General features: G+C 51.6%; 1 protein-coding gene across 1 annotated transcript in view; it reads right to left on the bottom strand.

Moving 5' to 3' along the window:
* Positions 1-11,873, bottom strand: part of LOC138847690 (neuronal membrane glycoprotein M6-b) — a 104,301-nt gene extending 92,428 nt beyond the window's left edge. The window contains exons 1-2 of the mRNA XM_089325255.1: positions 11,799-11,873; positions 10,271-10,377 (exon numbers count right to left, since the gene is read on the bottom strand). Coding sequence (XP_089181381.1) covers positions 10,271-10,377; positions 11,799-11,873 — 182 coding nt within the window. The remainder of the gene's footprint in view (positions 1-10,270; positions 10,378-11,798) is intronic.
* Positions 11,874-12,467: the final 594 nt, after the last annotated feature.

Genomic DNA, 12,467 nt, shown 5'->3' with positions numbered 1-12,467 from the left:
GCCGGAGTATTAATGCCGAGTCACGGCTCTGCTAGCAGAGTATTATTAATGCTGAGTCACCTTTGACCCCTGCCGGAGTATTAATGCCGAGTCACGGCTCTGCTAGCAGAGTATTATTAATACTGAGTCACCTTTGACCACTGCCAGAGTATTAATACTGAGTCACCTTTGACCCCTGCCGGAGTATTAATGCTGAGTCATGGCTCTGCTGGCAGACTATTATTAATACTGAGTCACCTTTGACCCCTGCCGGAGTATTAATGCCGAGTCACGGCTCTGCTAGCAGAGTGGATAGTATTAATACTGAGTCACCTTTGACCCCTGCCGGAGTATTAATGCTGAGTCACGGCTCTGCTAGCATATGAGTAGTATTAATGCTGAGTCACCTTTGACCCCTGCCGGAGTATTAATGCCGAGTCACGGCTCTGCTAGCAGATGAGTAGGATTAATACTGAGTCACCTTTGACCCCTGACGGAGTATTAATGCCGAGTCACGGCTCTGCTAGCAGATGAGTAGGATTAATACTGAGTCACCTTTGACCCCTGCTGGAGTATTAATGCCGAGTCACGGCTCTGCTAGCGGAGTATTAATAATACTGAGTCACCTTTGACCCCTGCTAGAGTATTAATACTGAGTCACCTTTGACCCCTGCCGGAGTATTAATGCTGAGTCAGCTTTGACCCCTGCCGGAGTATTAATGCCGAGTCACGGCTCTGCTAGCAGAGTATTATTAATACTGAGTCACCTTTGACCCCTGCCGGAGTATTAATGCTGAGTCACCTTTGACCCCTGCCGGAGTATTAATGCCGAGTCACGGCTCTGCTAGCATAGTATTATTAATACTGAGTCACCTTTGACCCCTGCCAGAGTATTAATGCCGAGTCACGGCTCTGCTAGCAGATGAGTAGTATTAATACTGAGTCAGCTTTGACCCCTGCTGGAGTATTAATGCCGAGTCACGGTTCTGTTAGCAGATGAGTAGTATTAATACTGAGTCAGCTTTGACCCCTGCCGGAGTATTAATGCCGAGTCACGGCTCTGCTAGCAGATGAGTATTATTAATACTGAGTCACCTTGGACCCCTGCCGGAGTATTAATGCTGAGTCAGCTTTGACCCCTGCCGGAGTATTAATGCCGAGTCACGGCTCTGCTAGCAGAGTATTATTAATACTTGGTCACCTTTGACCCCTTCCGGAGTATTAATGCCGAGTCACGGCTCTGCTAGCAGAGTATTATTAATACTTGGTCACCTTTGACCCCTGCCGGTGTATTAATGCCGAGTCACGGCTCTGCTAGCAGATGAGTAGTATTAATACTGAGTCACCTTTGACCCCTGCCGGAGTATTAATGCCGAGTCACGGCTCTGCTAGCAGAGTGAGTATTATTAATACTGAGTCACCATTGACCCCTGCCGGAGTATTAATGCCGAGTCACGGCTCTGCTAGCAGATGAGTAGTTTTAAAACTGAGTCACCTTTGACCCCTGCCGGAGTATTAATGCCGAGTCACGTCTCTGCTAGCAGATGAGTATTATTAATACTGAGTCACCTTTGACCCCTGCCGGAGTATTAATGCCGAGTCACGGCTCTGCTAGCAGATGAGTATTATTAATACTGAGTCACCTTTGACCCCTGCCGGAGTATTAATGCCGAGTCACGGCTCTGCTAGCAGATGAGTAGTATTAATACTGAGTCACCTTTGACCCCTGCCGGAGTATTAATGCCGAGTCACGGCTCTGCAAGCAGAGTGAGTATTATTAATACTGAGTCACCTTTGACCCCTGCCGGAGTATTAATGCCGAGTCACGGCTCTGCTAGCAGATGAGTATTATTAATACTTGGTCACCTTTGACCCCTGCCGGAGTATTAATGCCGAGTCACGGCTCTGCTAGCAGATGAGTAGTATTAATACTGAGTCACCTTTGACCCCTGCCGGAGTATTAATGCCGAGTCAGGGCTCTGCTAGCAGATGAGTAGTATTAAAACTGAGTCACCTTTGACCCCTGCCGGAGTATTAATGCCGAGTCACGGCTCTGCTAGCAGATGAGTAGTATAAATACTGAGTCACCTTTGACCCCTGCCGGAGTATTAATGCCGAGTCACGGCTCTGCTAGCAGAGTGAATAGTATTAATACCGAGTCACCTTTGACCCCTGCCAGAGTATTAATGCCGAGTCACGGCTCTGCTAGCAGATGAGTAGTATTAATACTGAGTCAGCTTTGACCCCTGCCGGAGTATTAATGCCGAGTCACGGCTCTGCTAGCAGATGAGTAGTATTAATACTGAGTCAGCTTTGACCCCTGCCGGAGTATTAATGCCGAGTCACGGCTCTGCTAGCAGATGAGTAGTATTAATACTGAGTCAGCTTTGACCCCTGCCGGAGTATTAATGCCGAGTCACGGCTCTGCTAGCAGATGGGTAGTATTAATACTGAGTCACCTTTGACCCCTGCCGGAGTATTAATGCCGAGTCACGGCTCTGCTAGCAGAGTATTATTAATACTGAGTCACCTTTGACCCCTGCCGGAGTATTAATGCCAAGTCACGGCTCTGCTAGCTGAGTATTATTAATACTGAGTCACCTTTGACCCCTGCCGGAGTATTAATGCCGAGTCACGGCTCTGCTAGCAGAGTGAGTATTATTAATACTGAGTCACCTTTGACCCCTACCACAGTATTAATGCCGAGTCACGGCTCTCCTAGCAGAGTATTATTAATACTGAGTCACCTTTGACCCCTGCCAGAGTATTAATGCCGAGTCACGGCTCTGCCAGCAGAGTATTATGAATGCTGAGTCACCTTTGACACCTGCCGGAGTATTAATGCCGAGTCACGGCTCTGCTAGCAGAGTATTATTAATACCGAGTCACCTTTGACCCCTGCCGGAGTGTTAATGCCAAGTCACGGCTCTGCTAGCAGAGTATTATTAATACTGAGTCACCTTTGACCCCTGCCGGAGTATTAATGCCGAGTCACGGCTCTGCTAGCAGAGTATTATTAATACTTGGTCACCTTTGACCCCTGCCGGAGTATTAATGCCGAGTCACGGCTCTGCTAGCAGAGTATTATTAATGCTGAGTCACCTTTGACCCCTGCCAGAGTATTAATGCCGAGTCACGTCTCTGCTAGCAGATGAGTATTATTAATACTGAGTCACCTTTGACCCCTGCCGGAGTATTAATGCCGAGTCACGGCTCTGCTAGCAGATGAGAAGTATTAAAACTGAGTCACCTTTGACCCCTGCCGGAGTATTAATGCTGAGTCACGTCTCTGCTAGCAGATGAGTAGTATTAATACTTGGTCACCTTTGACCCCTGCCGGAGTATTAATGCCGTGTCACGGCTCTGCTAGCAGATGAGTAGTATTAATACTGAGTCACCTTTGACCCCTGCCGGAGTATTAATGCCGAGTCGCGGCTCTGCTAGCAGAGTATTATTAATACTGAGTCACCTTTGACCCCTGCCGGAGTATTAATGCCGAGTCACGGCTCTGCTAGCAGATTATTATTAATACTGAGTCACCTTTGACCCCTGCCGGAGTATTAATGCCGAGTCACGGCTCTGCTAGCAGAGTATTATTAATACTGAGTCACCTTTGACCCCTGCCGGAGTATTAATGCCGAGTCACGGCTCTGCTAGCAGAGTATTATTAATACTGAGTCACCTTTGACCCCTGCCGGAGTATTAATGCCGATTCACGGCTCTGCTAGCAGAGTGAGTATTATTAATACCGAGTCACCTTTGACCCCTGCCGGAGTATTAATGCCAAGTCACGGCTCTGCTAGCTGAGTATTATTAATACTGAGTCACCTTTGACCCCTGCCGGAGTATTAATGCCGAGTCACGGCTCTGCTAGCTGAGTATTATTAATACTGAGTCACCTTTGACCCCTGCCGGAGTATTAATGCCGAGTCACGGCTCTGCTAGCAGAGTATTATTAATACTTGGTCACCTTTGACCCCTGCCGGAGTATTAATGCCGAGTCACGGCTCTGCTAGCAGAGTATTATTAATGCTGAGTCACCTTTGACCCCTGCCAGAGTATTAATGCCGAGTCAGGGCTCTGCTAGCAGATGAGTAGTATTAAAACTGAGTCACCTTTGACCCCTGCCGGAGTATTAATGCCCAGTCACGTCTCTGCTAGCAGATGAGTATTATTAATACTTGGTCACCTTTGACCCCTGCCGGAGTATTAATGCCGAGTCACGTCTCTGCTAGCAGATGAGTATTATTAATACTGAGTCACCTTTGATCCCTGCCAGAGTATTAATGCCGAGTCAGGGCTCTGCTAGCAGATGAGAAGTATTAAAACTGAGTCACCTTTGACCCCTGCCGGAGTATTAATGCTGAGTCACGTCTCTGCTAGCAGATGAGTAGTATTAATACTGAGTCAGCTTTGACCCCTGCCGGAGTATTAATGCCGAGTCACGGCTCTGCTAGCAGATGAGTAGTATTAATACTGAGTCACCTTTGACCCCTGCCGGAGTATTAATGCCGAGTCACGGCTCTGCTAGCAGAGTATTATTAATACCGGGTCACCTTTGACCCCTGCCGGAGTATTAATGCCGAGTCACGGCTCTGCTAGCAGAGTGAGTATTATTAATACTGAGTCACCTTTGACCCCTGCCGGAGTATTAATGCCGAGTCACGGCTCTGCTAGCAAAGTGAGTATTATTAATACTGAGTCACCTTTGACCCCTGCCGGAGTATTAATGCCGAGTCACGGCTCTGCTAGCAGAGTGAGTATTATTAATACTGAGTCACCTTTGACCCCTGCCGGAGTATTAATGCCGACTCACGGCTCTGCTAGCAGAGTATTATTAATACCGGGTCACCTTTGACCCCTGCCGGAGTATTAATGCCGAGTCACGGCTCTGCTAGCAGAGTATTATTAATACTTGGTCACCTTTGACCCCTGCCGGAGTATTAATGCCGAGTCACGGCTCTGCTAGCAGAGTATTATTAATGCTGAGTCACCTTTGACCCCTGCCAGAGTATTAATGCCGAGTCAGGGCTCTGCTAGCAGATGAGTAGTATTAAAACTGAGTCACCTTTGACCCCTGCCGGAGTATTAATGCCGAGTCACGGCTCTGCTAGCAGAGTATTATTAATACTGAGTCACCTTTGACCCCTGCCGGAGTATTAATGCCGAGTCACGGCTCTGCTAGCAGAGTATTATTAATACCGAGTCACCTTTGACCCCTGCCGGAGTATTAATGCTGAGTATTAATGCCGAGTCACGGCTCTGCTAGCAGAGTATTATTAATACTGAGTCACTTTGACCCTGCCGGAGTATTAATGCCGAGTCATGGCTCTGCTAGCAGATGAGTAGTATGAATACCGGGTCACCTTTGACCCCTGCCGGAGTATTAATGCCGAGTCACAGCTCTGCCAGCAGAGTAGTATTAATACTGAGTCACCTTTGACCCCTGCCGGAGTATTAATGCTGAGTATTAATGCCGAGTCACGGCTCTGCTAGCAGAGTATTATTAATGCTGAGTCACGTTTGACCCCTGCCGGAGTATTAATGCCAAGTCACGGCTCTGCTAGCAGAGTATTATTAATGCTGAGTCACCTTTGACCCCTGCCGGAGTATTAATGCCGAGTCACGGCTCTGCTAGCAGAGTATTATTAATACCGAGTCACCTTTGACCCCTGCCGGAGTATTAATGCTGAGTATTAATGCCGAGACACGGCTCTGCTAGCAGAGTATTATTAATACTGAGTCACCTTTGACCCCTGCCGGAGTATTAATGCTGAGTCAGCTTTGACCCCTGACGGAGTATTAATGCCGAGTCATGGCTCTGCTAGCAGAGTATTATTAATGCTGAGTCACGTTTGACCCCTGCCAGAGTATTAATGCCGAGTCACGGCTCTGCTAGCAGATGAGTATTATTAATACTGAGTCACCTTTGACCCCTGCCGGAGTATTAATGCTGAGTCAGCTTTGACCCCTGCCGGAGTATTAATGCCGAGTCACGGCTCTGCTAGCAGAGTATTATTAATACTGAGTCACCTTTGACCCCTGCCGGAGTATTAATGCTGAGTCAGCTTTGACCCCTGACGGAGTATTAATGCTGAGTCACGGCTCTGCTAGCAGAGTATTATTAATACTGAGTCACCTTTGACCCCTGCCGGAGTATTAATGCTGAGTCAGCTTTGACCCCTGACGGAGTATTAATGCCGAGTCACGGCTCTGCTAGCAGAGTATTATTAATACTGAGTCACCTTTGACCCCTGCCGGAGTATTAATGCTGAGTATTAATGCCGAGTCACGGCTCTGCTAGCAGAGTATTATTAATGCTGAGTCACGTTTGACCCCTGCCGGAGTATTAATGCCGAGTCACGGCTCTGCTAGCAGAGTATTATTAATGCTGAGTCACCTTTGACCCCTGCCGGAGTATTAATGCCGAGTCACGGCTCTGCTAGCAGAGTATTATTAATACTGAGTCACCTTTGACCCCTGCCGGAGTATTAATGCTGAGTATTAATGCCGAGTCACGGCTCTGCTAGCAGAGTATTATTAATACTGAGTCACCTTTGACCCCTGCCGGAGTATTAATGCCGAGTCGCGGCTCTGCTAGCAGAGTATTATTAATACTGAGTCACCTTTGACCCCTGCCGGAGTATTAATGCCGAGTCACGGCTCTGCTAGCAGAGTATTATTAATACTGAGTCACCTTTGACCCCTGCCGGAGTATTAATGCCGAGTCACGGCTCTGCTAGCAGATGAGTAGTATTAATACTGAGTCACCTTTGACCCCTGCTGGAGTATTAATGCCGAGTCAAAGCTCTGCTAGCAGATGAGTATTATTAATACTGAGTCACCTTTGACCCCTGCCGGAGTATTAATGCTGAGTCAGCTTTGACCCCTGACGGAGTATTAATGCCGAGTCACGGCTCTGCTAGCAGACTATTATTAATACTGAGTCACCTTTGACCCCTGCCGGAGTATTAATGCTGAGTCAGCTTTGACCCCTGACGGAGTATTAATGCCGAGTCACGGCTCTGCTAGCAGAGTATTATTAATACTGAGTCACCTTTGACCCCTGCCGGAGTATTAATGCCGAGTCACGGCTCTGCTAGCAGAGTATTATTAATACTGAGTCACCTTTGACCCCTGCCGGAGTATTAATGCTGAGTATTAATGCCGAGTCATGGCTCTGCTAGCAGAGTATTATTAATGCTGAGTCACGTTTGACACCTGCCAGAGTATTAATGCCGAGTCACGGCTCTGCTAGCAGATGAGTATTATTAATACTGAGTCACCTTGGACCCCTGCCGGAGTATTAATGCTGAGTCAGCTTTGACCCCTGCCGGAGTATTAATGCCGAGTCAGCTTTGACCCCTGCCGGTGTATTAATGCCGAGTCACGGCTCTGCTAGCAAGTATTATTAATACTGAGTCACCTTTGACCCCTGCCGGAGTATTAATGCCGAGTCACGGCTCTGCTAGCAGAGTATTATTAATACTGAGTCACCTTTGACCCCTGCCGGAGTATTAATGCCGAGTCACGGCTCTGCCAGCAGAGTGAGTAGTATTAATACTGAGTCACCTTTGACCCCTGCCGGAGTATTAATGCCGAGTCACGGCTCTGCTAGCAGAGTATTATTAATACTGAGTCACCTTTGACCCCTGCCGGAGTATTAATGCCGAGTCACGGCTCTGATAGCAGAGTATTATTCATACTGAGTTACCTTTGACCCCTGCCGGAGTATTAATGCTGAGTCAGCTTTGAGCCCTGCCAGAGTATTAATGCCGAGTCACGGCTCTGCTAGCAGAGTATTATTAATACTGAGTCACCTTTGACCCCTGCCGGAGTATTAATGCTGAGTCACCTTTGACCCCTGCCGGAGTATTAATGCCGAGTCACGGCTCTGCTAGCATAGTATTATTAATACTGAGTCACCTTTGACCCCTGCCAGAGTATTAATGCCGAGTCACGGCTCTGCTAGCAGAGTATTATTAATACTGAGTCAGCTTTGACCCCTGCCAGAGTATTAATGCCGAGTCACGGCTCTGCCAGCAGAGTATTAATACCGAGTCACCTTTGTCCCCTGCCAGAGTATTAATGCTGACTCATGGCTCTGCTAGCAGAGTATTATTAATACTGAGTTACCTTTGACCCCTGCCGGCCTCAAGGATTTTAAGACGGGAATCCAACCTGCGGTTGCCAGAAGCCTACCGGGCCAGGCACGTTGGCGGGCGTGAGTGATTTCTGTCAACTCCACGGCGGCGGGGAGACTCCGGCCTTCCCGGTGGCGGCAGGCCGAGCTGACCGGCCGGCACGGACGGGGTCGGTAGCAGGTGTTTCAACTCGGCATTTCCTTGAAGTGTGTGTTGAGCGAATACTAAAAATACTGCTCTAGATCTTTGCTGGACGTGGAGACACTGACTCTTTGCCGCCTGGAATTGGCAGTGAACGGCAGAGCTGGAGTGGACATTGGCAGGTACCACCGGATGTGTCCCGGCTCACAGAACAACCAGGACCCTCCGGTGCCGACCGTGGGGGACAGGGCTGGCCCCCGGCCCGGTCCAGGTAAATCCATACGGCCTCGGGGTGACCCCTCACAGCAAGTCCTCTTTGCTGCCCCTCGTGATGGCTTTCGGTTTGACGTGTCACGTTCTGCTGGACGCAGTCACGTATGCGCTCGGGCCTGGCCCTCGAAATATTGTCGGCCATCTTTCTTTTCTCTCGCCCCTTGTCCATTGTCACCCCACGTTTCTCCACTTTGTTCTGCCACCACCCTCTTCCCTGACTGACTCGGGGTCACGGTCAGCCGTGTCTGGGCATTAGGCATGAAACTGTCCACGTCGGGGCCACCTGACTGACTGGGTGTCACGGTCAGCCGTGTCTGGGCATTAGGCAGAAAACTCTCCACGTCGGGGCCACCTGACTGACTGGGTGTCACGGTCAGCCGTGTCTGGGCGTTAGGCAGAAAACTCTCCACGTCGGGGCCACCTGACTGACTCGGTGTCACGGTCAGCCGTGTCTGGGCGTTAGGCAGAAAACTCTCCACGTCGGGGCCACTACGTGGCCGTGTCCACTGGGGCTCCCAGAGAGCCGTGAGCGCCCCTAGACGTGTTGGTTGGCGGGCTCACTGCTTTGCGCCCCCGATTTAGCTGCCGTCACCACCTTTCAGAGGCCGTGACGGCCGGATCGCGGATCCCAGGACTCGGTTCCCGCCAGGTAGGTTGGATGAGCCCGCGTGCCCGTCTCCCGAGGGACACTGGCCGGCCTCTGGGGGTGGCCGGCGGGCAGCCAGACGTGTGCCACCTGCTTGGGGAGCCCGGGACGGGGCAGGGGGCAGACGGCCTTCGTTTCAAGAATGAGTGTGGGAAACCGCGAGATGGATCTGTGTCAGAATTCAAATGGTTTTTGGGTTTTTTTTTTTTTGACCCGGTGATGGTGCACTCACGGGGTCACGTGACTGGTTCGTGGCGAGTGAGCATGGCGGGAAGTGGCGGGTTCCAGCCTCCGGGAAGAACCGAGAGCTCGGAGCTTGATGTCAGAGAGTTAGCGCCCTGCACGATCGAAAATGAATCTTGACGTGAAAGGAAGGGGGGAGGGAGTGGGGAGGGTTGCGGGTGCGAGGGACATTACGGGGGAAGGGGAGTGCACCCTGCACCTGCATGGGAGACCAGGAGAAGCACCTGGCTCCTGCCATCGGATTGGCACAGTGCGCCAGCCGCGGCAGCCATCTTGGAAGGTAAACCAACGGCAAAGGAGGACCTTCTCTCTGTCTCTCTCTCTCTCACTGTCCACTCTGCCTGTCAAAAATAATAATAATAATAATAATAATAATAAAAAGAAAAGAAAATGTCCTGGAGAACTGGAATTAAAATGGGTCAAAATAAGTGACATCTACGCATGCCGTTTTAATACACATTTTTTTAATACACATTTTTTCCCCAGGTATTCAAAACCTTTTTTTTTGTCACAAAATAAACTCACACTTTTTAACTAAAAGTGTTCAGCTCTGTCTGCTTTTAGAATCTGAGAGCAGCCACAGACAGTATGCAAATGAACAGGGTGTGGCTGTGTTCCGACACAATCCTGTTTATGGACACGGAAATCTGAATTTCACGCAATTTTTTTTTTCACCCTCCAAGAAATGTTAAAAGCCGTCGTTGGTGTGCACACACGTGTGCGAGAAAAATCCAATCATCTATGATTTTTTTTAAAAAAAAAATTTTATTTTCTTACAGATGTGAGAAAGAGACACTGAGATGTTTTTTCCCGTCTCCCGGTTCATGTCCCACAATGCCTCTACCACGGCAGGGCCGAGGCTCGGCGGCACCCGGGAGCCGGGAGCTCCATGCGGCTTCCAGTGTGGGCGGCAGGGGAGCCGCGGACTTGACCTGTCGCCGCCCGGATGCGCTAGCGAGAAGGTGGAGCCGAGGTGGGGTCAAGCCAGCCTTGCCGTGTGGGAGGTGAGAGGGAGGTGGGGTCAAGCCAGCCTTGCCGTGTGGGAGGTGAGAGGGAGGTGGGGTCAAGCCAGCCTTGCCGTGTGGATGTGAGAGGGAGGTGGGGTCAAGCCAGCCTTGCCGTGTGGGGTGTGACAGGGAGGTGGGGTCAAGCCAGCCTTGCCGTGTGGATGTGAGAGGGAGGTGGGGTCAAGCCAGCCTTGCCGTGTGGGAGGTCACAGGGAGGTGGGGTCAAGCCAGCCTTGCCGTGTGGATGTGAGAGGGAGGTGGGGTCAAGCCAGCCTTGCCGTGTGGATGTGAGAGGGAGGTGGGGTCAAGCCAGCCTTGCCGTGTGGATGTGAGAGGGAGGTGGGGTCAAGCCAGCCTTGCCGTGTGGGATGTGAGAGGGAGGTGGGGTCAAGCCAGCCTTGCCGTGTGGGATGTGAGAGGAACGTGGGGTCAAGCCAGCCGTGCCGTGTGGGGTGTGAGAGGGAGGTGGGGTCAAGCCAGCCTTGCCGTGTGGATGTGACAGGGAGGTGGGGTCAAGCCAGCCGTGCCGTGTGGGGTGTGAGAGGGAGGTGGGGTCAAGCCAGCCGTGCCGTGTGGGGTGTGAGAGGGAGGTGGGGTCAAGCCAGCCTTGCCGTGTGGGAGGTCACAGGGAGGTGGGGTCAAGCCAGCCTTGCCGTGTGGGATGTGAGAGGGAGGTGGGGTCAAGCCAGCCGTGCCGTGTGGATGTGAGAGGGAGGTGGGGTCAAGCCAGCCTTGCCGTGTGGGATGTCACAGGGAGGTGGGGTCAAGCCAGCCGTGCCGTGTGGGGTGTGAGAGGGAGGTGGGGTCAAGCCAGCCTTGCCGTGTGGGGTGTGAGAGGGAGGTGGGGTCAAGCCAGCCGTGCCGTGTGGATGTGAGAGGGAGGTGGGGTCAAGCCAGCCTTGCCGTGTGGATGTGAGAGGGAGGTGGGGTCAAGCCAGCCTTGCCGTGTGGATGTGAGAGGGAGGTGGGGTCAAGCCAGCCTTGCCGTGTGGGAGGTGAGAGGGAGGTGGGGTCAAGCCAGCCTTGCCGTGTGGATGTGAGAGGGAGGTGGGGTCAAGCCAGCCTTGCCGTGTGGGAGGTGAGAGGGAGGTGGGGTCAAGCCAGCCTTGCCGTGTGGGAGGTCACAGGGAGGTGGGGTCAAGCCAGCCTTGCCGTGTGGGGTGTAGACGTGCCGCGCAGCCGCAGTGAGGCCCAGATAAGTCTGGGTTAGGAGGCTTCCACATACCAGTAGCGCTTGCCCCGCCCACCCCCAGACGTCACCAACGCCCCTCCCCCACCCCCCCCGGGAGGGGGCTCCGTGACCCCCTGCTGAGAGCTGCTTGCGGCCGTTTGAGAGGCAGAGGCGTCCGGCGCCCTCCTCCTGACCCGGCTTGAAAATCTGCGGCCGCCATCACGGACCACGTGGGCTGACCGCTTGGCCCGTCGTGACCGCGCCGCCATGGCAACGGCCACCCGCGAGCCCAAGGACAGAAGGGAGTTTTATTCCGGCGTCCGGCACAAAAGGTTCTAGGGATGCCGGAGACAGAGCGGCCATTGAGAGGTAGAGGCGTCGCTGGGTGTTTTCCCCTCCCCCACACCACGTGGTGTATATGTGAACCGTCGCAGGCTAGTGCACACTGGGGTGTTTGTGCTGAAAAAATTTTAAAAAAAAAGTGAACTATTACGGTTCTTTCCCCTTCATGTCACTTCACGGACGCTCATTTTTGTCTTTTTTTTTCTTGTTTTTTTTTTTTTTCTAAGTACTTCAATGTCACTCGCCAGTTGTAGGTTCTGAGTCTTCAACGTGCGGTAGGGGAGACAAGATGGCGGCTGGCGGGGGAGGGGGAGGGTTAGACTAACAAGATGGCCGACTGAACCCCGATTACAAAGATCTGATTGGTTCCGCCCGGTAGACTAACAAGATGGCCGACTGTACCCTGATTACAAAGATCTGATTGGTTCTGCCCGGTAGACTAACAAGATGGCTGACTGTACCCCAATCACAGACTCAGATCTGATTGGTTCCGCCCGGTAGACTAATAAGATGGCCGACTG

This window comes from Oryctolagus cuniculus, chromosome Y, assembly GCF_051225735.1.
Source record: "Oryctolagus cuniculus isolate XC-2025 breed Fujian yellow rabbit chromosome Y, ASM5122573v1, whole genome shotgun sequence".
Lineage (NCBI taxonomy): Eukaryota > Metazoa > Chordata > Mammalia > Lagomorpha > Leporidae > Oryctolagus > Oryctolagus cuniculus.
Note: the sequence above shows the minus strand (reverse complement) of the source record. Positions and strands in the feature narration are given on the sequence as shown.